This window comes from Moschus berezovskii, chromosome 22, assembly GCF_049115385.1.
Source record: "Moschus berezovskii isolate FMDL1 chromosome 22, NW_MosBer_1.0, whole genome shotgun sequence".
NCBI lineage: Eukaryota > Metazoa > Chordata > Mammalia > Artiodactyla > Moschidae > Moschus > Moschus berezovskii.
In genome coordinates, this window is record NC_142481.1 from 6556374 (window position 1) to 6583941 (window position 27568).

At 52.7% G+C, this 27568-nt stretch overlaps 3 protein-coding genes across 6 annotated transcripts; all 3 read left to right on the plus strand.

Moving 5' to 3' along the window:
- The first annotated feature begins 1354 nt into the window (after positions 1-1354).
- SIGLEC10 (sialic acid binding Ig like lectin 10) lies at positions 1355-8994 on the plus strand. Of its 4 annotated transcripts, none has more exons than XM_055411392.2 (12): positions 1355-1532; positions 1650-1781; positions 1866-2240; positions 2383-2667; positions 3304-3351; positions 3443-3706; positions 4980-5027; positions 5156-5413; positions 5499-5783; positions 6297-6390; positions 6501-6660; positions 8114-8994. In XM_055411392.2, the coding sequence occupies exons 2-12, from the start codon at positions 1745-1747 to the stop codon at positions 8474-8476; spliced, it is 2217 nt and encodes a 738-aa protein (XP_055267367.2). In that variant the 5' UTR covers positions 1355-1532; positions 1650-1744; the 3' UTR covers positions 8477-8994. The 4 variants fall into 4 exon arrangements, with proteins under 4 accessions (XP_055267367.2, XP_088686195.1, XP_088686194.1 ...); XM_088830068.1 differs by having other exon boundaries at positions 1363-1532; positions 8068-8469; XM_088830069.1 differs by lacking the exon at positions 5499-5783.
- A 5387-nt stretch (positions 8995-14381) lies between these two features.
- C22H19orf84 (chromosome 22 C19orf84 homolog) lies at positions 14382-16385 on the plus strand. The gene is made up of 2 exons (XM_055411518.2): positions 14382-14498; positions 15172-16385. Exons 1-2 carry the CDS (start codon positions 14461-14463, stop codon positions 15677-15679), a joined length of 546 nt encoding a protein of 181 aa, XP_055267493.1. The 5' UTR covers positions 14382-14460; the 3' UTR covers positions 15680-16385.
- Positions 16386-17219: 834 nt separating this feature from the next.
- Positions 17220-24107, plus strand: LIM2 (lens intrinsic membrane protein 2). The gene is made up of 4 exons (XM_055411524.2): positions 17220-17394; positions 22184-22333; positions 23675-23809; positions 24046-24107. Exons 1-4 carry the CDS (start codon positions 17220-17222, stop codon positions 24105-24107), a joined length of 522 nt encoding a protein of 173 aa, XP_055267499.1.
- Positions 24108-27568: the final 3461 nt, after the last annotated feature.

The following is a 27568-nucleotide window of genomic DNA, read 5'->3' on the forward strand; positions in this document are numbered from 1 at the left end:
ATTTGCAGCCTCCAGAACAGTAAGGAAATACATCTCTGTTGTTTAAGCCACTCATTATGTGTGGTTTTATGACAGCAGATTAACACAGCAGATCCAAAGACAGGGATAGCTACATGTCACTTCCTCCAGGAAGCCCCTCCTGACTTCACCAGGAGGAAGTGAACACCCTTTCCCCAGGGCCAGGCGGGGACATCTGTCTCAGCGTGTGGGGGCGGGGCATTTATGAACACTTCGGTGCTTTTCTGTTTCTAAGGCTCTTCGTTTACCAAGCTGGGATCCCCCGAGGTCAGACATTGTCTGATTTACCTATGTGTGCTCCCCCTCCCCCATTCACAGCAGGACACCTGCCGCACACAAGGTCCCAGGGTGTGGAGGTCAAGAGGGCGAGTGTGGCGTCTCTCTGTGACCAAAACAGAGTCATCAAGGTGAGGGAACAACAGTCGACATCTGGGGGAGTTGTGCTGACTCACTGCACAGCTCCCACGCCTCCTCCCCGGCCAGGGATGCCACCGTTGGCATCTCCCTAGCAGGTGCTGCTTTGGTCTCCAAGTCGTGTTCGACTCTTGTAGCCCCGTGGGCTGTAGCCTGCCAGGCTCCTCTGTCCATGGGATTCTCCAGTTGCCATTTTCTTCTCCAGGGGATCGTCCCAACCCAGGGATTGAACCCGAGTCTCTTGCCTTGCAGGCAGATTCTTTACCACTGAACCACCAGGGATCCTGAGTTTTTATCCAACAGGTGTTACAAATGGATGTCATCCAACTGTGGGACAGAAGGGGAGATTGGGAAGCAGGCAGAGATCTTGGGGGACCAGGCTCCAGTGAGCCCATCAGGGAGGGTGAAGGGGTAGGGAGAGAGACCAGCCTGGGATTGCCAGATGTAGCCAAGAAAAATGCAAAGTGCTCAGTTAAAGTTGAATTTCGGACCTAAACAGTGAATAATTTTAGTAGAATCATATCTCATGCATGGGCTTCCCCGGTGGCTCAGCAGTAAAGACTCTGCCTGCAATGCAGGAGACATAAGAGACTTGGGGTTTGATCCCTGGGTCAGGAAGGTCCCCTGGAGGAGGGCATGGCAACCCACTCCAGTGTTCTTGCCTGGGAAATCCCATGGATGGAGGAGCCTGGAAGGCCACAGTCCATAGGGTTACAAAGAGTCAGACACGACTGAAGCGACTGAGCATGCACGCATGAACCTCTCATGCATATACTTCTGAGACATACTTATACTAAAAAAAAATATTATTTATCTGAAAGCCAATTTTAACTGGCATTCTGCCTTTTATCTGGCAAGACCAACCCTGCACCACCACCACCACCACCCTCTGCCCCAGAAATCCACCGCAGTCATCAGGGGCCCCTGGAAGGGCTTACTGGGGACTTTCACTTCTGCTTCCCTAACGACTCAGGGTTCAGTGGGAGAGCCCCCAGCCTCCACCCACTCAAAGCCAGGCCCCAAGGTTAGACACATGCCCTCCCCCGCCTCTCCCAGAGATGACTGGGAAAGGCGACCAGCTCGGGGAGCCCAGACAACAGGTGAGCTCCCCAGGAAAGAGTGAGTTGAAGTGGGCGCCAGGTGGTGGTGGGGAGAGTCCAGAAAAGACCCACCCAGTCGTGTGGGTCTGTGCACCAGAATCTCATTTCATGCATCAGTCCCCCAGGGCTCAGCTTCCGCCTTCTGTCCTTGCCCACTGCCTGTCAAAACGTCTGGGGAATGAGTGTGTCCCAGGAAGGTCCAAGTGCCTGAGATGTTCCTGCCGCTGTTCTTGGCCGTGCTGTGGGGCGGTGAGTGGATGGGGGTGGCCAGGAGGGGCCCGGGGTCGGGGGTCCAGGCTGGGCTTGCAGTCTGAACCTCTGTCTCCCCCATAGCGTCGCAGGCTCTGGACTCATTCAAGCTGCAGGTGCAGGAGTTCGTGATGGTGCAAGAAGGCCTGTGTGTTGTCGTGCCCTGCTCTGTCTTCTACCCCTCCAGAGGATGGAGTCCCACCACCCCAGCTTACGGCTTCTGGTTCAGAGACCAGACCCCCAAACCCAGTCTGCCAGTGGCCACCAACAAGCCAGATCAAGACGTGGACACAGACACCCGGGGCCGATTCCAGCTCCTTGGCGATCCCAGTGAGAGTTGCTCCTTGCTCATCAGAGAGGCACACCTGGAGGACAGCGCACTGTACTTCTTCCGGTTCGAGAGAGGCGATTATGTGAAATATAATTTCATGGAATACAAGTTCTATCTGGAAGTGACAGGTATGGAACTGGCTCAAGCTGGAATGGGGCGCGGGGGGAGAGGGGGAACCTCCTCCCCCACCTTCTCATACTGGGGAGGGGCTGTAGAGAATAGACCATGGGTGGCAGGGCTGGCATCCCACCCTCTCTCGGTCCATCCCAGCCCTGACACAGAAGCCGGAGATCTACGTCCCCGAGATCTTGCAGCCCGGGCACCAGGTGACGCTCTTCTGTACGTTTAACTGGATCTTTGACGAATGTCCCGTCCCTACTCTCTCCTGGATCGGGAACACCGTCTCCCCGCACAAGGCCAGCCCAAGAACTTCCTACTTCTCAGAGCTCACCTTCACACCCAGACCCCAGGACCACAACACTGAGCTCACCTGCAGAGTGGACTTCTCCGGAGAGGGTGTGAGCACGGAGAACACCGTCCAGCTTAGCGTGGCCTGTGAGTCTGGGGGTGCGAAGGACGGTGTGCTCCAGGCTTGGGGGATGGGGAGGTGGAGGGAGGCGGCTGGGCGATGACAGGCAGCTCTTGGAGGCCGCGGGGAGGAAGGCGCGGAATCTCGCGATGCTGGGCTCGGCCCTGGGAGGGGAACGGGGGTGCCATGTGGTCCCCGTCCTCAAGCCCATCTTGGGCACTCATGCGTCACCTGTCTTCCCAGGGGACTGTCACACTTTCTTTTCCCTGAGGGAGTTTTCTCTGGTGGTGGGGAATGTATCATTCCTCTCCAAAGCCAGGCTTCCCTGACAGCTCAGCTGATAAAGAATCCACCTGCAATGCAGGAGACCCCGGTTGGATTCCTGGATCTGGAGGATCCGCTGGAGAAGGGATAGATAGGCTACCCATGCCAATATGCTTGGGCTTCCATTGTGGCTCAGCTGGGATAGAATCCGCCTGCGATACGGGAGTCCTGGGTTTGATCCCTGGGTTGGGAAGATTCTCCAGAGAAGGGAAAGGCTATCCACTCCAGTATTGTGGCCTGGAGAATTCCGCAGACTGTATAATCCATGGGATCACAAAGAGTCTGACACGACTGAGCGACTCACTTTCCCCAAAACCAACTCCCAATCCTGTTAACAGATGCCCCCAAAGACCTGGTTATCAGAGTCTCCCACACCGATGAGCCAGGTACTGAGGGCCACTTGGGGGTATCAGGAGGGCGGGGGACTGGCATTTCCCCCTGCGGTCCTTCTCTTGCTGTCTCTCTTTCTCTCTGCAGCTCTGGAGCCCGGGGGAGAGAGCCCACACCTGGAAGTCCAGAAAGGCCAGTCCCTGCGGCTGCTCTGTACCGCGGACAGTTTGCCGCTGGCCACACTGAGCTGGACCCTTCAGGACAGAGTCCTTTCTTGGTCCCACCCCTTGGGCTCCACAACTCTGGAGCTGGCACTGCCCAGGGTGAAGGCCGAGGACGCGGGTCGCTACACCTGCAGGGCTGAGAACAGGCTTGGTTTCCTGAGCCGCAGCCTGGACCTCTCAGTGCTGTGTGAGTGTGACCGGCAGGGGCCAGGATTGGGGGGCTGGGGAGGAGGCAAAGGGGCTGGGGGCAGAGTCCCAGAGCTCCACGGGGACCTGGAATGCCAGGCCTGTGGAACTGAAGATTCTGCTTCCAGCTTTGATGGGGGGAGGGGGAGGGGAGTGGAGGGGGTGGGATTTTCCCCATACCACCAAGCAATTCTCCCACATCAGCGGGCTGTCCTACAGCTCAGCTCGGTTCTGATCCTGTCTACTTGGAGAAAATGTCAGTCAGATCCCCACAGGTTAAGGGATGGGGCCCACCAGGCTGGCCCCACCCCCACCTCAGCTGCCAATGACAAGTCCAGGGTGTCACCTGTGCTTCCGACCCACCAGTAATTGATTGGGGGTTCCCATGATCTCCTCCTTGGGTTCCATGAATTTGCTTGAGCCGCTCAGAGAAATAGTTTGCTCACTAGATTACCGATTTATTGTAACAGTCTCTAACTCAGGAACAGCCAGATGGAAGCGATGCTTAGGGCAAGGTATGGGGAAGGGGCACCTAACTTCCATGCCCTCTTCATGGGCACCATGTTCCCCAAATCTCCATCTGTTCACCCCATTTGGGGAGGTGGTTAAGGAGGCTTCGTTACATATGCATGCGTGTGTGCTCAGTCGCATCTGACTCTGTGAGCCATGGACTGTAGTGCACCAGCCACCTCTGTCCCCGGGATTTCCCAGGCAAGAATACTAGGGTGAGTTGCCACTTCCTCCTCCAGGGGGGGATCGAACCTGGGTCTCCTGCATTAGCAGACAGATTCTTTACCACTGAGTCAGCCGGGAAGCCCCCGTTACATAGTCACTTTTCATTAAATCATCAGCCATCGGTGGGGCTGGAAGTTTCAACCCTCAGATCACGTGGTCAGTTCCTCCAGCAACAAGCCCTCAACCTTGGGCACTTCCAAAAGTCACTTCAGTAACAGTATACTCAGGGATGGTGCAAAGGGGTTTGTTATAAATAACAAGGCACCTTTATCATGCTTACCATTCAGGAAATCCAGGAGTTTTAGAAGCTCTGTGTGTGGAGCAGGGACGAAGACCAAAGACCTATTTCTGCTACATAGCACCGTATCTCAGGGACCTGCCCTTCTTACCAGTCAGCTCCCTTGGGTTCCTCTTCGGAGAATCAGTCAGAGGGTGATTCAACCCTCCTCCCCCGCCGAGCCCTTCATCCCCGGGGACGTTCACTTGGCCCAGAAGGAAACCCCAGCCTTGTTTAGAGCCAAGCGCCCCGTCTGTTTCAGATGCCCCGGAGAACTTGAAAGTGATGGTCTCGCAAGCAAACCGCACAGGTAGCGAAGGGTGTCAGAGGAGCCGGGCTTCTGGGTGCCACACTGGGGCACGGACGCCAGGCATATCAGCAGGCAGGAGGGTTCCTGTGCCCTCCTCTCTCCATCCATCCTACCTCTTCTCTCCCTAGCCCTGGAAAACTTGGAGAGTGGCGCATCTCTTCAGGTCCTGGAGGGCCAAAGCCTGCGTCTCCTCTGTGTGGCTCACAGCAACCCCCGCGCCCAGCTGAGCTGGGCCCAACGGGGACGGACTGTGAGCCCCTCCCAGCCCTCAGATCCCGGAGTCCTGGAGCTGCCTCAGATACAAACAGAGCAGGAAGGGGAGTTCACCTGCCGGGCTCAGAACCCTCTGGGCTCCCAAAATATCTCCCTGAGCCTCTCCGTGGTCTGTGAGTGTGGGGGGCCCTGGGGACAGGAGGCCGGGGTTCCAGGGAGGGGAGAGGCGCCCCTGATCCCTCCCATGTCTCCCCACAGCCCCCCCGCAGCTGCTGGGCCCCTCCTGCTCCCAGGAGGACCAGGGTCTGCGCTGCAACTGCTCCTCCCGAGCCCAGCCGGCCCCGTCCCTGCGCTGGTGGCTCGGGGAGGGGCTACTAGAGGGGGAGCTCAGCAACGCCTCCTTCGAGGTCAGCTCCAGCTCCGCCGGGCCCTGGGCCAACGGCTCCCTGGGCCTCCGCGAGGGGCTCAGCTCCGGCCTCAGACTCAGCTGCGAGGCCCTGAACGCCCACGGGGCCCAGAGCGGGTCTGTCCTGCTGCTGCCAGGTCAGGGGTCAACTGGACACCCCGTGGAGGCGGGGGCTGAGAGGGACCGGGGCTGAGACTTGTGGTTGGGTCAGGAGCTGGGGGAGGGCGGGGACACGCAGGCTCGTTAGTCCCTCAGTCCTGTCCGACTCTGCAGCTCCATGGAATGTATAGCCCACCAGACTCCTCTGTCCATGGGATTCTCCAGGCACGAATACTGGAGTGGGTTGCCATTTCCTTCTCCAGGGGATCGTCCCCACCCAGGGATTGAACCCAGGTCTCCGGCAATGCAGGCGGATTCTTTACCGTCTGAGCCACCAGGGAAGCTCTTTGGGATGCAGAGGGGAAATTTAAATCGGAAAGCCTGACATCTGGGCTTAGGGTGTAGTGGAATTTCCAAGAAGTCGATGGGAAGGGGCTGCAGGGGAAAACCTCTGGCATGGGAGCCGGAAGACTGAGCGCCTAGTGGCGGGCGGACGTGAGGACCCACGTGGATGGGACGGGTTCAGAGACGGCTGACCGTTTCCCGTGCAGATGAGAAGGGACTCGCCTCCGGAGCGTTCTCCAGCGGAGTCTCTCTAGGGATTGGCGTCACCACCCTCCTCTTCCTCTGCTTCATCCTGATCCTGTGAGTTAGGAGCCGGGGGCAGCGAGGGATGGGGCGTGGAGTCTGGGGCACCCCGGGAACGGGGGCGGGACCCGGGCGCACACCAAGGCGGCGGCGGGGTGTTTCCTCAGCGTGAGGGCTCTGAGGAAGAAATGGACCCAGGCAGAGGTCCCGGCCCCGGCCCCGGCCCCGGCCCCGGCCCCGGCCCCCGGAGAAGCTCCGCGGTCCGGGTTCTCACGCAGGAGCACGATCCTGGATTACATCAACGTGATCCCTAAGGCCGGCCCCCTGGTGAGTGCTCCCAAGCCGCTGCCTCTTGGTCCCCTTCTCTGACTCCTGTATGAGCTCCTCCCCAGACCCGTCCCCGATTTTCCTCACAGTGGAAAAGGTGTGGATGTTGGATTCAAACCCTGATTCTGGCACATAACTTCTAGGAGACCTTGACCATATCCCTCCCTCCTGCTGAGCCTCTGTTGCTTCCTCCTTGAGGGCCGGTTTGAGGATTACAACACATGTTATTGCTTAATAGATGGCAGCTATTTCACTATCACCACTACCAACGACTTGACTAAGTATAATTAATGATGTCACAATGATTAATATCACTGAGGGGCCGTATGTCCTAGTGATGATTAAGGGCAGGGCTCTGAAGTCAGTTTGACGAGGTTCCTTCCTGCTTTCCATGCTGTGTATTCTGGGATGAGTCACTTAACTTCTCTGTGCTTCGATTTAACTGTAAAAAGGGGATAATAGTAGTACAGACCATGTAGGCTCATTCTGGGTATTTGATAAGCTCATTTTCTACCCGTAAAACATTGAGTACCGGGCACCTAATAAGTGTTGGGTAAATGCTCGATATTTTCAGGAGAGAACATGTAGATGCTGATGCCTCCAAAATTTACATTTCCCAGACTCATTCCTCAACTCTAGACTCACAGCCAACTCTCTAGGCAGCATCTCTATTCGGATGTCTAACAGTCATCTCAAACTTTGCCTGTCCAAAATCAAACTTGTGACTAAGTACCGCTTAAATCCCTTCTCCTCCACCCTCTGCATCTCAGCAAAGAGCCCACATTGGCCCAAGTGCTCAAGCCTCCAGCCTTAAAGTCACTTCTTACTCCTCTCTTTTTTTATCCTCCCACAATCAATCCATCAGCACATCTCTTCCCAAATCCACCCAAACCACTTCTCCCCACCTCAGTTGGATAGAGCTTAGGGACCAAGAAAAAAAAAAAGTGAAAAAAGCCAATCTCAGATGGTCACCGACACGGGATCCCATGTGTCAAACACTCTCCAATGTTACGATTGTAGAGATAGAGGACAGATTAGTAGCTGTGAGGGGTCCGGGATGGGAGGATGATGAGAAGGGGGGTTTTGGATGTGGGAGAGAGATGTATGTGTTGACGGAGCTCTTCTGTGTTTTGTGGCGGTCCTCACACCAATCTACCTGTATTTGTCAGTTCACTAGGGCAGCCACAGCAAAGAGCCACAGGCTGGAGGCTTAAGCAACAGACTTCTGTTTATAGTTTGCTCCTGTCTGGAGACAAGAGGCGAGCTCAGGGAGGGCAGAGTCTTTGTTGCACTGCCTGATGTAACCCCAGTTCCTTAATTAGTACCTGGCACTGGGCAGGCGCTCAAGTATTTGTTGAATGAAGGAAGGAAGGCAGGATGGTCATCCCCGCCCCCCCTTATGCTCAGAAACAGAAAGCCAAATCAAGCAGTCCTTCCCAGCCTCCTCCTCCAGATGGTCACTCCCCGGAAGCCAGAAAGAACCAGAAGGAGCTCCATCTCGTCTCCCACGACTGCCCAGGACCCAAGGCATCCCCACAAGCCTCAGAAGCAGAGAACAACCAGGAGGAGCTCCATTACGCTGTCCTCAACTTCCCAGGCCTCAGACCGTGGGAGACCCAGAGGCCCAAGGGCGCACCCCCAGAGTACGCTGAGATCCAGTTCCACTGAGGGTCTGCTGGGCCGGAGGACTCGGATGCAGGCCAGAGAGAGGGGCAGAGCAACTGGAAAGAGAACAGAGTGTGGTCTGTCTCTCTCCCTCTCTCTTTTTAATCCTCCAAGGATGGGTCATTCCATCCCAGACCCTGGAGCAGCTTGATGGATGTCTCCAGAGTTGTTCAGTCGCTCAGTCGTGTCCAATTCTTTGTGGCCCCATGGACTGTAGCCCTCCAGGCTTCCTTGTCCTTCACCGTCTCTTGGGGAGTTTTCTCGGACTCATCTCCATTGAGTTGGTGATGCCATCCAGTCATCTCACCCTCTGTTGCCTCCTTTTCCTTCTGCCTTCACTTCTTCAAATACACTCTTCTGAGCAAGGAAAAGCTTTTCCTCGGAGAAACCCAGGACCCACCCCAGCTGATTACTCACAGTCTAGTTTCTCAACGGTTGGGAGGGCCTTTAAAAAGGATGAGGCACGCCTGTTTGTGAGGTCACCCAGACAACCTCACGGGTCAACTCTGGGCGGCTGTGGGCTTCGATGGCACCTGTGAACCAAGAGTATTTTTTACATTTTAAATGGTTCAGGGGAAAAAAAAATCAAAAGAAGGATGTTTTATGATGCATGGAAATGACTTGAGATTCAAATTTCAGTGTCCCTAAATAAAGCTTTATTGGAGCGCAGTCATGCCCATTTTTTTCTGTATTGCCTATGACTGATTTCAGGCAGAATGGAGTCATTGCCTTGCTAAGCCTAAGAAAGCTACCCTTCAGTTACGAAAAGTTTGTTGTTGTTTAGTTGCTTTCCTGGTTCTTCTGGAATGGTAGGCACCTTTAAACAAAGTTTTTTTTTTTAAATTACAGTATAGTTGGTTTACAATGTTGTGTTATTTTCTGGTGTAGATCACAGTGATTCAGTTATATATATATATATATATATATATATGGAAAATAATATGAAAAAATACATATATGTATGAGTCACTTTGTTGTACAGCAGAAATTAAACACAACATTGTAAATGAACTATACTTGAATAAAATAATAAAAGACTTTCTAAAGACAATAAGAGAACTTGGAGTAAATAAACTTTTACGTGAAATGTATCAGGTCAAGTTCATCTAGCCCTTCAAGTAAGCATGGTTATAACCTATATAAAATAAATTCCTCCAACATATAGTATGATTCTGGTGTTTTTAGTGAATTTTCAATAAATAACTGATGAAAACTTTTTTTAAAAAGGTTATTATGAAAAAAAAGGTTATTATGACAAAGACACAGCACAAGAGAATTTGGAGGAATGATAAAAACACACTGGATCTTGTTAGCAGTGACAGTTACACAGCTCTATACATCTGTCAAAACTTGGAACCGCACACCAAAAAGAGTGAATTTTACTGGACTTGAAAAAGGTAAATAATACAAATGCAAAATATTTTGAGCACTTTTTAAAAGATTGTGAAAATTTAAATGATGTAATGCAAGTATCTCAGTGATCTCCCTTTCTGGGGCCCTTCACTTCCAGACTCCCATTGCCACTTTAGTGGACTTTTCTAGCAAACCCTGACTACCAAGCAATCTAAAGAGCAATCGTGGGGCTTTCTCTGGTGGTCCAGTGGCTAAGCCTCCACCCTCCCAATGCAAGGGGCCTAGGTTCCATCCCTGGTCAGGGAACTAGAACCCACATGCTGCACCAAAGATCCCAAATGCCACAACTAAGACCCAGCACAGCCAAATAAGTTTTTAAAAGAAAAATATTCTAAAATCTTAGGGGAGAAAAAAGCAATCATGAGAGCCACGTAAACCCAGGGCACTCATTCCAGCACAGACTTCAGCCCACAAATCTGACCCCTTAAACTCAGTCTCACTCCAGTAACCTCTTGCCAAAGCATCCTGACCATTTCTGAGGATAGTGGAAAACCCCAAGACCGGAAGGGCTCCTAAGTTGGAGGTGTTGAACGAGTGGGTAAGGCTCAACGGAGAGAAGAAGGCGCCCAAGGGTCTCCTGCAGGGAGGGGGACGGAAGGAACTTAAGGGAATCCTTGAGCCCTGTGGGCGAGGAAGGCTCTGAAGATCGAATCTTGGGACTTTGACAGTCGGAGGCCTGTAGGGGCAGTGGAAGGAAGAGATTCGTCCTAAGACTGGCTGCGTGCTTAGTTGTTCAGTCCTGTCCGACTCTGCGACCCCAATCACTAGCCCACCAGGCTCCACCGTCCACGGGATTTTTCAGGCAAGAGTACTGGAGTGCCATTTCCTCCTCCAGGCGATCTTCTGGAGCCAGGGATTGAATCCATGGCTCCTGTGTTGGCAAGTGGATTCTTAACCCACTTGAGCCATCAGGAAAGTCCAATGAGCTTTCCTAGAGGGCCAGGAAGACCCCTGTACGGGGTCCCCCTCAGCCTGGGGACCCCTCTCCCTTCCAAGCTTCGCTCAGCATCTCCTTGTCTAGGCTGCCACCGCGCCGAGGAGCAGACAAGGGACACCGCTAAAGACCCAGGTAAAACCTTCCGTTACAGCCCTGGCGCTGAAAGGAAACAGCCAATCAGAGGGCGAGAGAGAGACTTGTGCTCAGAAACGTAGTCAATCAAAGAATGAGGGTGCTACCCTCGCGGGGTGCTAGCCTTGCACTGCTTCCGAGCCCCACCTGGATCTGACAGCTGGAGGGAGCGGGCTCGGAAGCAATACGAGTTCACTCGCCAATCAGAGCTGAGGATGACGCCTCGCGCTGGCCTACGTAACAAGGAGTGGGCGGAGCTCAAGCCGATGACTGCCCCTTCTCCCAACAAATCGGAAACGTCCTTCCCTCCCGATGCAGGAGTTGATTGGTCACTTTTCAGAACTTGCCTGTCAATTTTGAAAGCTGGGCGAAGCACATTTCCTTAGAGACGCAAAAGCCCGCCTCCGCTCTCCTAGCTCCGGGAGGAGGGCCTTAAAGGGCCAGGTACTTGGTAAGATTGCCGGGAGAAATATCAATAACCTCAGAAATGCAGATGACACCACCCTTTTGGGAGAAACTGAACAAGAACTAAAGAGCCTCTTGATGAAAGTGAAAGAGGAGAGTGAGAAAGTTGGCTTAAAGCTCAACATTCAGAAAACTAAGATCATGGCATCTGTTCCCATCACTTCATGGGAAATAGATGGAGAAACAGTGGAAACAGTGTCAGACTTTAATTTGGGGGCTCCAAAATCACTGCAGATGCTGATTGTAGCCATGAAATTAAAAGACGCTTACCCCTTGGGAGAAAAGTTATGACCAACCTAGACAGCATATTAAAAACCCGAGACGTTACTTTGCCAACAAAGTTCCGTCTAGTCAAGGCTATGGTTTTTCCAGTAGTCATGTACGGATGTGAGAGTTGGACTATAAAGAAAGCTGATCGCCGAAGAATTGATGCTTTTGAACTGTGGTGTTGGAGAAGACTCTTGAGAGTCCCTTGGACTGCAAGGAGATCCAACCAGTCAATCCTAAAGGAAATCCGTCCTGAATATTCATTGGAAGGACTGATGCTAAAGCTGAAACTCCAATACTTTGGACACCTGATGTGAAGAACTGACTCATTTGAAAAGACCCTGATGCTGGAAAAGACTGAAGGCGGGAGGAGAAGGGGACGACAGAGGATGAGATGTTTGGATGGTATCACTGACTCAATGGACATGAGTTTGAGTAAACTCTGGGAGTTGGTGTTGGACAGGGAGGCCTGGCATGGCTGTTGTCCATGGGGTCACAAAGAGTTGGACACACTGAGCAACTCAATTGACTGACTGACTGACTTGGTAAGTTACGAGGTCAGACCCTGATCACAGAAATAGGAGGAACCGTTACGGGACAAAACCAGAAGCAGTGTCTTTACGCTGGGATTGAATTTTATGTTGCGAAAAAACAGACTTAGCTTGTTCTAGGGCAAGAGCTAGTAAGAAGCAGAGCGAGGATTCGAGCTGTTATTTCATAGCCATGTTCAACAAAAGCTTCTTCTTTGGGATAGATTGTAACTGGATTAACAAGACCTGAATGAGAATCATAGCTGCCAGAAAAGCAAGCCAGCTTTCTTGATAAAATCTTTTCGATTCCAGCCACCTGGCCTTTGCTTGCACCATTTTTTCTATGTCCATTCACTCTAGACCTAGCCCAAAGGTCCCTCCTGTAAAAACAAGCAAACAAAAACCCCTCCCCTACCTTCTCCTCCGGAGAAGGCAATGGCAACCCACTCCAGCACCCTTGCCTGGAAAATCCCATGGACGGAGGAGCCTGGTAGGCTGCAGTCCATGGGGCCGCTAAGAGTAGGACAGGACTGAGTGACTTCACTTTCAGTTTTCACTTTCATGCATTGGAGAAGGAAATGGCAACCCACTCCAGTGTTCTTGCCTAGAGAATCCCAGGGACGGGGGAGCCTGGTGGGCTGCCCTCTATGGGGTCACACAGAGTCGGACACGACTGAAGCGACTTAGCAGCAGCAGCACCTTCTCCTCCAGCCTCTAGCGAGCAAGCGAGCAACTGTTTTCCTGCCCCCCGACTTGACCCTCCACCTCCTTGCCTCCAGGCTACGTTTTACCCACTTCCGGCTCTCACTGTCCTGTCCCTCCCTGTGTCCCAGCTTCCATCACCCCAGAATGGTACCGTGGATTTCACCCCCTCAAACCTTGAGAGCCCTTGGAGAGCAGCTATGTAAGAGGATTTCCCTTGTGGTCAAGTGGCTTGAGACTCTGAACTCCCAATGTAGGTGACCTGGGTTTGAGCCCTCGTCAGGAACTAGATCCCTGAGACCCAGTGCAGCCAAATAAATAACTAAAATAAATATTTTTAAAAAGAGCTATGTTGATTTTTCAGTTGTAACAAATGTTCCACGACCAGGTAAGGAAATAACAAGAGTGGAAGCAGGGTGAGATCTTTGTAACTTTTCTGTAAATGTGAAGGTATTCCAAAATTTTAAAAAATATTTTTTAAAAAATAGACCTGTTCATCTCCTAGCTTATTGCTTCCCAGTCCCTCAAACACTATGTTTGTTTTACCCCGAAGGACCTTTGCACCTGCTGGTCTCTCTACCAGGAATACTCAGCTTCCGGGTCGGCTGGTTCCATCCCACAGAGAGTCTTCCGTCACCATCTTAACTAAAATAACCCCCTGTGCCTTTGTATCCCTTGTTCTGTCTTTACACTCCCAAAGCCCTCTTTCATGTAGGAAATGTACTATCTGTGCCTTGTATGTTGCTCACCCAGCATGTAAGTTTCACAAGCGCGCATTTATTTTGTCGGGCGCCCAACCTGGCGCCTAGAGTATTGCAGACACTGAATAATATTTCTTAAATAAATAGATACAAGAATCCCATGGTCACCAGCAATAAAAATAAGAAACGCTCATTGGTTGAGATTAATTTTAGTCCAGATTGCGTGTTGACTACTTTACACATGCGATATAGCCTTTAAACCTCACGACATCCTAGAAGGTAATATTAACCCTGTTTCTCAAAAAACAGCGACTAGACGGGTTTAAGCTTACAAAGTAAGTCAGAGACAGAGCTTAGAATAAAATCCAGCCTCGAAGATTCGCAGCCCAGTTACTAACCCCTCTGCCCCCGGGAGCATCCAATGTCCAGATTCCCCTAAATGCCCCTTTAGTCCTAGAGAACGCCATTGGCCCCACCCCGACTCCCTCCAGGACGCGGTCCAGGAATACAGATGAAGAGAGAGGAGGCCAGAGTCTTCTAGACCTGAAGAAGGAATGGGCTGGGGGCCTGCACTTCTAGGTCTGAGGGAAGAGGGGGCTCCGGGCCGTGGTCTTTGGTCTCTGGGAGGTAGAAGCTGCGACCTGAGACACGTGAAGTTGAAGCAACTAGAACCGGCAGAACCCAACCCTCGCACGCTTCCGCGCGGCTCAGCACGACCCGCGCGACCCTCCCCAGCACGCTCTCAAGCCACGTCCCCTCAAGCCACACCCTCAGACTGCCCCCTCGAGCCACGCCCCTACCCCGAACGTCCGCAAGTCACGCCCCGCACGCCCCGCCTCCTCACGCCCCGCAAGCCCCGCCCCGCGCTCCTCAAGTCACGCCTCTTCCCAACAAAGCCCCGCCCACTTTCTCCCAGACCCTTCCCCTCTCTCTGCGCGCTGGAGAAATCGAGGCGAAGGTGCTAGAAAAGACTTGAAACACCCCCGTAATGATGGAACAACAAAAGGAAGACACTGGGCCTGAGGGGTGAGAGACAATGAGACTCCCCGCGGGAAGGACAGTGACCCAGAATGAGGAGGGACAGAGAAAATCGGAGAGAGAGTTGAGCAGACCCAGAGAGGGTACCGGAAAAAAAAAAAAAAAAAGCCTCTGGTATCATCACCTAGAAACAGAATCTTTGAGGATCTTAGTGACAGAGCTGAGCGAGATACTGAGAAATAGGGAGAGAGCTAGAAGCAGATATTAATGGAAGAAAGAAGTTTCTAGAGGGAACCAGGAGAATTGATACTAATAATTGTCTGGAGAAATAATAATAATTGACCCCAGGTATTGAACACTTCCCAGACCCAGTCGTTTCAGAGGCACCTTTGATACCACCAGAAGCTCTCTCCTGGTATGAAAACTTAAGGTTTGGAAGGGGAAAATGATTCACCCAGACACAGGGGTGAGGAAGGCAGCCTGGAATGGGAACCATGCTCGGTGGGATGCTGAAGCTCCAGCTGAGCTGTCTGCCTGTCTGTAAAGAGAGACAGGAAGGAACAGAGAAAGAGAAAGTAAGGGGCCAGAAGTCGGAGGCAAGCGGTCCTGAGGATGAGAAATGAAAGCCTGGGAGAAGGCAGGAAGCAGCGAGGCTGCGGAAAGGAAAGGCATGTGCAGACCGGGGACATCCCCTGCCTGACCTGTCCTCTTGTCGTTCTAGGAACAATCTGCCGTCCCCCGGGACTGGGTCATGGCCACCTCCATCTTTCCCAACTCTGCCTGCTTCTTTCCTGGGTGCCCCAGATCCAGTGCACCTGGGGCTCCCTGAGAGCCTGGCCTCTGTGACCGTCCCTGTCCGCCTGGATGCCCTCTCCTACCTCCTGCACAGCGCCCTGATGGGGGCCTACTCGCTTCAGCAGTCCTTGCCCTCCTGCCCCTGTGTCCCCCAGGCAGGCTGCACCCAGCCGGGCACTGCCAAGAGGCCACCCAAGGGACGGGGAGGCTGGAACGTCCTGCGCAGGCCAGGCCGGGGCCACCGGAGATGGGGACTTGGGAGGGCTGAACAGGCAGGGAGGGGCTGGGCCAGGGGCCGTGGCGCTGGCCCCACAACCCCGCCGGTGACGCCGCCATCACCAGCACCGCCTGTCCAGGATGGGAAGAAGGACACCCAGGGTCCGGAGCCGCCCGTGGAGCCACCGCCCGCTGAGGACTGGGAGGCCGAGTACTAAGACCCTGAGGATCCCGCACCCCGGATTCCGGAGGGAGCCTTGGAGGTCACCAGGAGAGTTTTCTTGGAGCCCAGGGTGACCCCAGCCCTGCCAGAGATCCCCGGGGAACATCGCACTCCCATCCCTCTTCCCTGAAAACCACAGCCTCAGGAGGAGCTCCTGCGAGTTACCTGGTGACACCGGGACCTGACTTGGGATCCCAAGCCAGGAAAACAACCCTGAACCTCACATCCAAACCCAAGCCCCTTCCCGTCTCTGACAGCATCCCTAACTACAGTGCCAACATGCACCAATCTCCCAACGCCCGGGGCTCCCCCGGACATCTCCAGGCCCCTTCCTAACCCCAAAGCCATTCCCGCCAGCCCCACCCCACGGCCCCAGACATTCATCCCCCTTCCTGCTCCCATTTCTGCCCTGACCCACCCTTGTAGCCTCACTCCCAGCTCCCTCATCCCCCTCTTCCTAAAGGCCAGCCCAGCCCCTCATCCTTCATTTCACCGAAGCTCCAGCCCCCAGTGCAGCCGTGTCCTCGACCCCAGCCAGCCCCGCCTCATCCTCAACCCCCCTCCTGTCTCAGTCCCCCAGGTGACATGACCTGTGACCCCACTTGCAGAAAACCCCGTTGTCCAACATATCCAGGCACTTGCAGCCCCCCACCCCATTTCTTGCCCTTGGAGGAGGGGGACGGGCTTGCACAATAAATGGCTGTGCGTCCCTATGTCTTGTGTCTGTGTGTGCTTACGCAGCTCGGGCTAACCCCATGGGTGCCGGGAGCGAGGCCGGTGAAAGGCTGCCGGGGTGGCTGGGAGGGTCACGGAAAGAGGCCAGTGGGGCCAGGGGCTGTGGAGAGGCAGGGCCTGGATTCCTGCCTCAGCGAATTCCATCTGGGGGCCTCTGCCTGCTGGAAGCTGCTGGGCTGCGGGGTCATTGTGTGGGGAGGCTTAAGGGATTTGGAGGGACCCAGGGAACCGAGAGGCCAGCGACCTGGCTGGGCTCAGTCTGCTCAGAGGGGCCGAGGCAGACGGAGGGCTCAGGGCAGAATCTGCTGCTCAGGTAAGGACCAGGCAGGGGACCCGTGGCCCCCTCCTCCCCCCAAACCCCTCCTCCCCCCAAACATAGGCGGCCAGGGCTCCTTTCTCTCCCCGGGTTTTGGTGGGGTCCTAGCCCTAGCCCCCTGCTACCTCGGATCTGGGCCTCTCCTTCCCCCCAGAGACTTGGTGCCCCAAGGCGCAGGGAGTGTCCAACCCCATCCCAGTTTAGGTTCTGGATGTCTAGGCCCCTAGCCTCGGTCTCCCCCAGGGCCCACAGGTCTAGGTCCACAAGCTCTCCACCTCCAGACCCAGGGGTCCAGGTGCCCAGTTCTTTGCTCCCACTGGGACCTGATGTCCCAACCCCCCACCTCCTCCACCCTAGGATTTGGAAGTTTCGGTCCCCAGGTCCTCCTCCTTCACACCAGGACTCAGATCCCCCAGCCTTTACCTCCCCCAGGACCCAGGAGTCGAGCTCCTGACCCCGTTTCTCCCCTCACCCACAGATCACCATGTACAGCTTCATGGGAGGTGGCCTCTTCTGTGCCTGGGTGGGGACCATCCTCCTGGTGGTGGCCACGGCGACAGACCACTGGATGCAGTACCGCCTGTCGGGGGCCTTCGCCCACCAGGGCCTGTGGCGATACTGCCTGGGCACCAAGTGCTACCTGCAGACGGAGAGCATTGGTGAGGCTCCGGGGCGGGGTCTGGGCTCTGCCTGGGACCAGAGTCTCCCGCGGGGCAGAACCTTATAGCAGATGGGCCCCCCGTTGTGCAGATAGAGAACCTTGTTTGTGGTTCAGAGGGGGAAAGGGTCCAGCCCAAGGTCACACAACGGGGAAGGGACAGAGGTGGGATTCCAGTATTTTTTTTCTGGTACAATTACAAGATGTACTGATTTAGAAGTTAAGGAGAGAGGTAACATTTTCTGGCAGGAAATAGAGGTCAGGTAACAGCAGTTGGGGCTGGGGCTGACAAGAGAGCATTTTCTAAATATCTATTGTGTGTCAAGAACTCTGTTCAGTACTCGGAGGATGCAGAAGACCCTAAATTTGCTATGCTAGATGAGGCATTTTTAAATATTTGTTGTGAACCAAGCCATGTAATGCATATGTGTATATGTATGCGTGTGTGTGGTGTGTATGTGTATATGGATACAGAGCGTATATGTTGCTGCTAAGTCGCTTTGGTCCTGTCAGACTCTTTGTGACCTGATGCTCTGTAGCCCATCAGGCTCCTCATCCCTGGGATTTCCCAGGCAAGAATACTGGCGTGGGTTGCCACGCCCTCCTCCAGGGAATCTTCCCCACCCAGAGAGAGAACCTGCATTTCTTATGACTCCTGCATTGGCAGCAGGTTCTTTGCCGCCAGTGGCTCCCGGGAAGCCCGTGTAGTGTATGTATGACACTCTGTATTGTGAAAATGGGACAAAGATAGTTCTTACAGTGGATGGACTAATGTGAACGCGTGTTCAGTCGCTCAGCCGGGCCCAGCTCTTCACTACCCCGTGGAGCACAGCCTGCCAGGCTCCTCTGTCCATGAGACTTCCCAGGCAAGAATACTGGCGTGGGTAGCCATTCCTTTCTCCAGGGGATCTTCCCGGCTCAGGGATTGAACCCAGGTCTCCATCATTGCAGGCAGATTCTTTACTATCTGAGCCACTTGCAATCTGTTATGCAATATACATTATTATAATGCACTATGTACATTTGTCTGTGTGTACCTCTTTCCCCATCTGTATATATTTGGATGCGTGCACAGTCACCCCTCGGTCCCTCAGCATACTCAGAGGACCTGTTCAGTTCAGTTCAGTTCAGTCGCTCAGTCGTGTCCGACTCTCCGCGACCCCATGAATCACAGCACGCCAGGCCTCCCTGTCCATCACCAACTCCCGGAGTTCACTCAAACTCATGTCCACAGAGTCGGTGATGCCATCCAGCCATCTCATTCTCTGTCGTCCCCTTCTCCTCCCGCCCCCAACCTTTCCCAGCATCACAGTCTTTTCCAGTGAGTCAACTCGTCGCATGAGGTGGCGAAAGTATTGTAGTCTCAGCTTTAGCATCAGTCCTTCCAATGAACACCCAGGACTGATCTCCTTTAGAATGGACTGGTTGGATCTCCTTGCAGTCCAGGGACCCTCAAGAGTCAGTACACCAAAACCCCTGGATGCTCAAGTCACAGGGTCAGCTCTCCGTATCCGCTGTCCCACAGCCATTGGTCCATAGCCACAATTCTGCATCCCTGGATTCAACCCCAGATCATGTAGTACTGTATGTATTTATTGGGAAAAAAAATCCGCGTGTAATTGGACCTGCACACTTCAAACCTGTGCTGTTCAAGGGTCCAATGTATATACGCACATATATATGGAAGTTGTGCCTGCTCAGTGGTGTTCAACTCTTTGGGACCCCATGGACTGCAGCCCACCAGGTGCTTCTGTCCATGGGATTCTCCAGGCAAGAATACTGGAGTGCGTTGCCATCTCCTTCTCCAGGGGAGCTTCCCGACCCAGGGATCGAACCCGCGTCTCTTGCGTCTCCTGCATTGGCAGGCTGGCTCTCTACCACTGCACCACCTGGGAATCTCACACCTGGAGAGAGAGATACATAGAGATATATACTACATTACCCCACGTATATTATATTATATGTGTTATGCAATATATTAGTGCTATATAGTGTATCACATGTTCTACATTATACGCATCCAGTGATAGCAGCAATAATAATAATAACTGGCACGTATGGTTACTGTTGGAGAAGGAAACGGCAGCCCACTCCAATGTTCTTGCCTGGAGAATCCCAGGGATGGCGGAGCCTGGTGGGCTTCCGTCTATGGGGTCGCACAGAGTCGGACACGACTGAAGCGACTTAGCAGCAGCGGCAGCATGGTTACTGTTGGAGAAGGAAATGGCGGCCCACTCTAGTGTTCTTGCCTGGAGAATCCCAGGGACGGCGGAGCCTCCTGGTCTGCCGTCTGTGGGGTCGCACAGAGTCGGACATGACTGAAGCGACTTAGCAGCAGCGGCAGCATGGTTACTGTTGGAGAAGGAAACGGCAGCCCACTCCAATGTTCTTGCCTGGAGAATCCCAGGGACGGCGGAGCCTCCTGGTCTGCCGTCTGTGGGGTCGCACAGAGCCGGACACGACTGAAGCGACTCAGCAGCGTGGTTACTGTGCCTTACGTGCTTTACTAAGTACTTTGCCTGGATTAACTCCCTTAGTTGTCCCAACAACACTAAGAAGTCAGTTCCTTTGTGTCTATGAGTAAGACGTGATACATGACCTTGAAAAACGAATTCTTTTGCAAGGGGAGGGGTTTGGGAGGAGGAGCCTACCTTCCCTGAGCCCTGTGATGTGACAGGCTTGGGGCAGGCAGTTTCATCTACCCCATCTCACCAAAACTGCCCATTCACTAGAGCGGTAAACTGAGGCAGCGGGGACTGGAAAAGCTTGCCCTGGGCTACCCGTTTCAGAGCCCCATCTGCCAATCATGTATGTTTTTAGGATCCCATGGGTCTCATGGGAGATGGCTCATGGGAAATGTATCTCATGGGAAAAAGGCTCATGTATCTTTTTCATTTCCGGATGCGTCCATTGTCACACTTCTACCATCCCTCCTGATTCAGACTGGGAACCGTCCCACCCCACCCCCCGCCCTGGGACGCTCTGAGTTTCTTCTGTGTCTTATCTCTGCTGGGGATGGGAGAGAGGGAGGCTGGATGGAGATCTTCAAGTTCATTTGACATCTTCACGACCCCGAGACTGAGGGCCTCAGGGACAACCTCACCCCGATAGATTTTTGAGTATTTGTCCAAACAACTGGTTTAACTTGTTCATTCATTGTATGACTAATGTAATCCAATCACCAAAATTAGAGCAGGAGTCCTAAGCGTGCTTCCCCAGGGCCAAACCCAACCTTAGATGTGTATGCGTAACATTTTTAAAGTTTCCAAAGTCGTCGTCATTGTTCAGTCGCTAAGTCGTGTCCGACTCTTTGTGACCCCATGGACTGCAGCACACCAGGCTTCCTTGTCCTGCACTATCTCCTGGAGTTTGCTCAGATTCATGTCCACTGAGTCAGTGACGCTATATAACCATCCCATCCTCTGCCACCCCCTTCTTTTGCCTTCAGTCTTTCCCAGCCTCAGGGTCTTTTCCAGTAAGTTGGCTTTTCACATCCGGTGGCCAAAGTATTGGAGCTTCAGCTTTGGCATCAGTTCTTCCAATGAATATTCAGGGCTGATCTCCTTTAGGATGGACTGGTTGGATCTCCTTGCAGTCCAAGGGACTCTCAAGAGTCTTCTCCAACACCACAATCAGAGGCATCAATTCTTTGGCACTCAACCTTCTTCATGGTCCAGTTCTCACATCCATACATGACTACTGGAAAAACCATAGCTTTGACTAGACAGACCTTTGTCGGCAAAGAGATGTCTTTGTTTTATAATACACCAGTGTTGAAAAATCTGGAGATTTTACATTAAAATCTGGACTTGCATCTCTTGGTGAAGAATCTAGTTTTGCCATCCTTCTCTGGGTTCATGGTCAGCTGGGTATTAACAGCAGGTGGCCCCAACTAGTTAAGACTGAGAGTTTTGAGCTTGGCTTTCAACTCTAGTCCCACTGCTAATGGTGTCACCTTGGGCAAAACACTTTACCTCTCTGAGCCTCTATTCCTTCCTTCACTTGAAAAAAATGGGCAGGAAAACACTTACAACGTAGGACTCTTGGAAGGAATAAATAGGATCATACAGGAAAAGAGAGCCTAGTCCATACTTGATAGTTGCCAAGTGAAAGTTGAGATCATGAAGACTGTTCTCGGGGATCTTCATTCATTCAACATGTTTATTGAACACCTACTACATGCCAGGCACTAGATGCTGGGGATACAGCAGTGAATGAGAAAGCCAGACCCTTGTCCTTACAGAGCTGAAAACTCAGTGCGGAGAGTTAGACATCATAAACAAGTTAGAAATAAACAAGTGGGACGTTTTTAGATATGGGCAAGTGGTATGAAGGAAGGGAGAGTGAGCGTGAGAGAGAGGGTAGACAACGAGTAGCAGGGCGATGTGGGAAACCGCTATGCATTCATTCATCCAACAAACATTTCTCCAGGCTCTTGTTCAAACAAGCCTCTGCTGGGCATGTTTGTGATACAGAACCAACCAGATATTTGTCCTCAAGGAGCAATCAGGTTGGAGAGGGAGACAGACAAAGAGGGTCTCAAACCAGAAGAGGGAGTGTCTCTGGTGCCTGAGGGGTGAGGGAGTGCTTCCTAGAGGAGGGGATCTGGGAGGTGGGCTTTGGAGGATGAATAGGAGTTTGCCAGGTGAAGAGCGGGGTGTTTGAAGAGCAGTGAAGGAAGAGCCGGGTCAGGAATATGGAGAGGGGGGAGGTGTTCCTGCCCTCAGAGGTAGCAGCCTTCACTCTGAGGGCAGGGGCAGCACAGGAGTGACCGTGGGGTGCTCTTACAGCATACTGGAATGCCACTCGGGCCTTCATGATCCTGGCCTCCCTCTGTGCCACCTCTGGCATCATCATGGGCATCGTGGCCTTCGCTCAGCAGCCCACCTTCACCCGCCTCTCCCGGCCCTTCTCCGCAGGCATCATGTTTTTCGCCTCCAGTGAGTGAACCGCACCCTACACCTCCCCCCTCCCCGACTCCCTGCCCAGCTCCAACCCCAACCCATGCCCACCCCCAACACTGCTCTCATTCCCCACTGCTCCTCACTCTTAACTCCCCCTGCGCCGGAATCCCACCTCCACTCCCAACAGCAACTTCATGACTATTTCTAAGGCTCGTTGATTCCTATACCGCCTAAGTGTGTGCCGTTCCATTCTGGCACTCGTCACCTGGAGCTGGCATCAGACCCCACAGGCCTAAAGGCACAGTTCCCAACAAGACTGCCCCTACTTCAGCTGCAAGTGGGGTCCCCAGCCTACTTTCACGTTTGATCTATCAGCTACAGATTCAGGGGTTCCCAGGATCCATTCAGGTTCAAAAATTGGCTGGAACAACTCACAGAACCCAGGAAAGCATAATACTTAAACATTTCAGTTTTATTACCAAGAATACAGCTCAAGACCAGCCAACTAAAGAAATGCATAGGGTGAAGCTAGAGACAGTCCTGAACACACAGCTCCCATGCCCTCTCCCTGCAGAGCTGGGGCTTATCACCCTCCTTTCCAACCCCAGCACACCCATACGTTCACCAACCAGGAAGCCCCAGTGAGCAGCAGCTGCCTGCGTTTCTTTTGGTTTCATTACAAGGACCTGAATGACTGCATCATGGGCCACCTGATTGAGCTCAATCTCCAGCTCCCCTCTCTTCCCCAGAGGTTGGAGTGATCCCAGGTGGCTCCAAGTCCCAACCCTGCATCCTACGCTTGGGCTTTCTGGTGACCAGCTCTCACCCTGAGTCATCTCTGCTCATCAACATAAACTCAGGTGTGATTCGAGAGGCTCAAGAGAAACAAAGACACTATTACTCAGAAAGTTCCAAGAATTTAGAGTCTCCCTCCCAGGAACCAGGGATGAAGACTAGTCCGACTCTTTATGACACAACAAGACCCCACCCCATCCCTGCCTCTAACCCTACTCCTCATTCACTTTTACTCCTACTTTCAACTCAGCCCCCATCCTCACCCTTATCCCTCTCTGCATCCATACCCCCTTCTCAATCTCATTCCGACTCCCATCTCTAAAAGCGAAAAGTTATGTCCGACTCTTTGCGACCCCATGGAACTGTAGCCCACCAGGCTCCTCTGTCCATGGGATTCTCCAGGCCAGAATACTGGAGTGGGTTGCCATTCCCTCCTCCGGGGGATCTTCCCGACCCAGGAATCGAACCTGCGTCTCCTGCATGGCAGGCAGATTCTTTACCATCTGAGTCACCAGGGAAGCCCCATCTCTAAGCCCAACCCCATTCCCACGCACACTTCCATTCCCCGCCCTCTCTCTCCAGCCTTTTTCGTCCTGCTAGCCTTGGCCATTTACACTGGAGTCACCGTCAGCTTTCTGGGTCGCCGCTTCGGGGACTGGCGCTTTTCCTGGTCCTACATCCTGGGCTGGGTAGCCCTGCTCATGACCTTCTTTGCAGGTACCAGGTTTGGGGGTGGGAAGGTCAGTGTCTGTGTCCCAACCGGCAGCACCTAGGAGGGCCGAATGATGGGGAGTCCAAGATGGGGCGCCCAGCATTGAGCCAGAAGGCAGACACCAAGCCCTGCAGACAATCAGGGAGAAAGGGAAGACTGTGTTGCGGTCTTGGGCTGGCTGGTGGTGATGGAGGGGTGGGAGGGCTTGGGGGCGGGTCCACTAGGGTCTCTTTTCGTGCAGGAATTTTCTACATGTGTGCCTACCGGATGCACGAATGTCGGCGCCTTTCCACTGCCCGCTGAGCCCAAATGTGTGCCCTGACTGCACCTGGAAGTAGAAGGCCAGTCATTGACGAGGAGGGGAAGGGCCTAGAGGCCTGAAATCCTGGTTCCTAGGGGGCGTGAGGGGGCTTGGTCCTGGACGCTGGGTGGGGACCCCTGACTCCTGTGTCCCAAGGGGAAGGGAGCAAGACTGGGGCCTGGGGGAGGCAGTTGAGAAGACCTACGACCCCACCCTCTGGGGGGTTGTTACAGAAATGGGATATCCATTAGAGCGGCTTTTTGGAGTCTAATAAAACTGGTTGAAACTACTAAAGTGTGGTCCCTGAGGGCTTGGGGTAGAGAGAAAGAGGGCTGATTGTGGTGAGTGGGGCAGGGGTGGTTGCATTATAGTAGCCCAAGCTGTTCAGTTCCTGTACGGGTGGGCACCAGCATAAACCGCACAGACCCCCGCTACTGGGTTCCACTTCTTCTTTATATTTTTGGCCACACCATGCAGCTTGTAGGAGCTTCCCAGGTGGTATTAGTGGGGAAAAAAACCCACCTGCCAATGCAGGAGACCTAGGAGTTGCAGGTTTGATCCCTGGGTCGGGAAGATCCCCTGCAGGAGGGCATGTCTACCCACTCCAGTATTCTTGCCTGGGAAATCCCACGGACAGAGGAGCCTGGTGGGCTACAGTCCATGGGGTTGAAAAGAGTGGGACATGTCTGAAATGACTTAGCACACAGGCACACGTGCAGCTTGTGGGATCTTATTTCCCCGACCAGGCATGGAACCCAGGCCCCTGCAGTGGAAGCATGGAGTTCTAACCACAGGGCGACTGCCAGGGAATTTCCTAAGCTCACAACTGCTGGGAAGCTGCTGTGTGTAAGTCCAGTTCTTCTTTAAAAATTTATTTGGCTTCACCAAATAAATTCTAGTTGCGGCATGCTGTGTCTAGTTCCCTGACCAGGGATGGAACCTGGGCCCCCTGCATTGGGAGCACGGAGTCTTCGCCACGGGACCACTAGAGAGGTCCCTGTATGTTCTGATGTGTGTGTGTGTTTTCCCTACATCACCAAGCGATTAACTCAATTCAGGTACAATCTACCTGAAGAAACAGATCACACAGGCTAAAGACAGCCCTGTAAGACCACCCCCCACTGCAGATGCCAGTCACACGTCCAGGCTGTCGCCTGTGCTTCTAGCTTAAGGACTAGCAATAGATGAGAGGTCCCCACGACCCCCTGAGGGGGTTCGATTCATTTGCAGCTCACAGAACTCAGAGAAACATTGTACTTACTAGGTCACCAGTGTGTTATAAAAGAATCTAACTCAGAACATCCAGATGGAAGGGATGCCCAGGGCAAGGTATGCAGGAAGTGATCCGAAACTTCCATGCTCTCTCCAAGTAGGTCACTCTTCCCACCAAAAGCACAAGTTCACCAACCTCAGAAGCTCTCTGAACCCTCTCCTTTTGGGTTGTTATGGAGGCTGCATTACACAATTATGATTGAGAACATCATTGGCCATTGGTGACTGAGTTCAATCTCCAACTTCTCTTTCCTCCCACGAGGTCAGGTGTTGGGACTGCAAGTTCTGACCCTCTAATGGAGTGCTTGGTTCCCCTGGCAACCAGCCCCCTCCCTTTGGTTGAGGAAGGGTGGTCCCAAAGTCAGTACATTAATATAACAAGAGACACCTTAATTGCACTCTCAATTTAGGAAAATTTAGACTTTAAGGATCTGGATGCCAGAAAGTTGAAAGTGAAAGTGTTAGTCGCTCAGTGGTGTTCGACTCTTTGTGACCCCATGGACTATAGCTCGCCAGACTCCTCTGTCCATGGGATTTCCCAGGCAAGAATACTGGAGTGGGTAGCCATTCCCTTCTCCAGGATATCTTCCCAACCCAGAGGTTGAACCTGGGTCTCCCGCATTGCAGGCAGATTCTTTACCATCTGAGCCACCAGAACTTATCTCTTTTTTTCTGGATGCCAGAAGTGGGGACAAAGACCCAATATATAAATCACAATGTCACAAGAGGATAAATGAAAACATCTGTGGGACTTTCCTGGTGGTCCAGTGGTTAAGACTCTGAGCTTCCAATGCAGGGGGCCTGAGTTCAAGGCCTGGTGGGGGAACTAAGATCCCACATGCTGCATAGCATAACCAAAAAACAAACAAACAAAATCTGTGGAAAAAACAATTTCCTTGCCTACTCATGCCGTCTCCAGTTGGTTCTCCCAACTTCCTGTCCCTCCCTGGGTGAGCCCCTCCAAGAAGAAACACTAGCACGCTGACCTGCACCTCCTCCTGCAGCTGCCTCTTCATCCGTCATTCACGACCTTAACCTTGACCTTCTCTTCATTCACTTGTTCGTTAGTTCATTCAACAAGCTCATGCCTACTGCCATGAGATTCACTAACGTTTATCATAAAACAATAAGGCTGTTTAGAAGGCTAGTTCCAGTAATAAGAATATTTATTGCAGCCTATGTTAGGAACTGTTATATTAATAGAGGCTTACTCCCTAGACATATTTATTAGGCCCTCCTCAAATAACAATAATGCTGTATTTATAGAGGCTTCCTCTAGTAATTATAGCAATTGAAGTCTTCCTCTTTTCCTCTTTAGAATATATGCTGCCAAAGCAAGCACAAAGTCTTCTTTAATTATAATTTATTGAGGCCTATTTAAGTAGAAATATTTACTGAGACTTACTCCAGGAATTTATATAAGCTGAAAGCTACAGGTTTTCCAGTAGTCTTGTACAGATGTGAGAGCTGGACCAGAAAGAAGACTAGGTGCCGAAGAATTGATGCTTTCCAACTATGGTGCTGGAGAAGGTTCTTGAGAGTCCCTTAAACTGCAAGATCAAACCAGTCAATCCTAAAGGGAATCAACCCTGAATATTCATTGGAAGGACTGATGATGAAGCTGAAGCTCCAATGTTCTGGCCACCTAATTCGAAGAGCCAACTTACTGGAAAAGATCCTGATGCTGGGAAAGATTGAGGGCAAAAGGAGAAGGGGGCAACAGGGGATGAGATGGTTAGATGGCATCACTGACTCAATGGACATGAATTTGAGCAAACTCCAGGAGATAGTGAAGGACAGGGAAGCCTGGTGTACAGCAGTTCATGGGGTCGCAAAGAGTTGGACATGAGTTAGCAACTGAACAACAATGACTCTAGTAATATCAATATGTTATAACTTCAGACTTCCAGCTTCAGCTACTTGCTCAACACTTCCACTTGAAGCGTCTCAGTTTTCACATGTCGGCCTAAAGCTGAGCTCCGGGCCTCTCTCACACCCCACATCTGCTCCTACCAACATCTCCCCAGACGAGTGCAGGCTCAGTAGTTGTGACACAGGGCCTTAGGTGCTCCATGGCACGTGGGATCTTCCCAGACAGGGATCAAACTCACATCCCCCACACTGGCAGGTGGATTCTCATTCACTGCGCCACCAGGGAAGTCCTATTTTTAGTTTTCTGAGGAACCTCCAT

Bases quoted from the DNA above. Each gene is read 5' to 3' on its own strand.
- SIGLEC10 (XM_055411392.2), top strand. From the start codon at position 1,745: ATGTTCCTGCCGCTGTTCTTGGCCGTGCTGTGGGGCG. The intron at 3,707-4,979 runs GTGAGTGTGACC...CGTCTGTTTCAG, and splicing joins CCTGGACCTCTCAGTGCTGT to ATGCCCCGGAGAACTTGAAA. The intron at 5,414-5,498 runs GTGAGTGTGGGG...GTCTCCCCACAG, and splicing joins CCTGAGCCTCTCCGTGGTCT to CCCCCCCGCAGCTGCTGGGC.
- C22H19orf84 (XM_055411518.2), top strand. From the start codon at position 14,461: ATGATGGAACAACAAAAGGAAGACACTGGGCCTGAGGG. The intron at 14,499-15,171 runs GTGAGAGACAAT...TTGTCGTTCTAG, and splicing joins GAAGACACTGGGCCTGAGGG to GAACAATCTGCCGTCCCCCG.
- LIM2 (XM_055411524.2), top strand. From the start codon at position 17,220: ATGTACAGCTTCATGGGAGGTGGCCTCTTCTGTGCCTGGGTGGGGACC. The intron at 17,395-22,183 runs GTGAGGCTCCGG...GTGCTCTTACAG, and splicing joins CCTGCAGACGGAGAGCATTG to CATACTGGAATGCCACTCGG. The intron at 22,334-23,674 runs GTGAGTGAACCG...CTCTCTCTCCAG, and splicing joins CATCATGTTTTTCGCCTCCA to CCTTTTTCGTCCTGCTAGCC.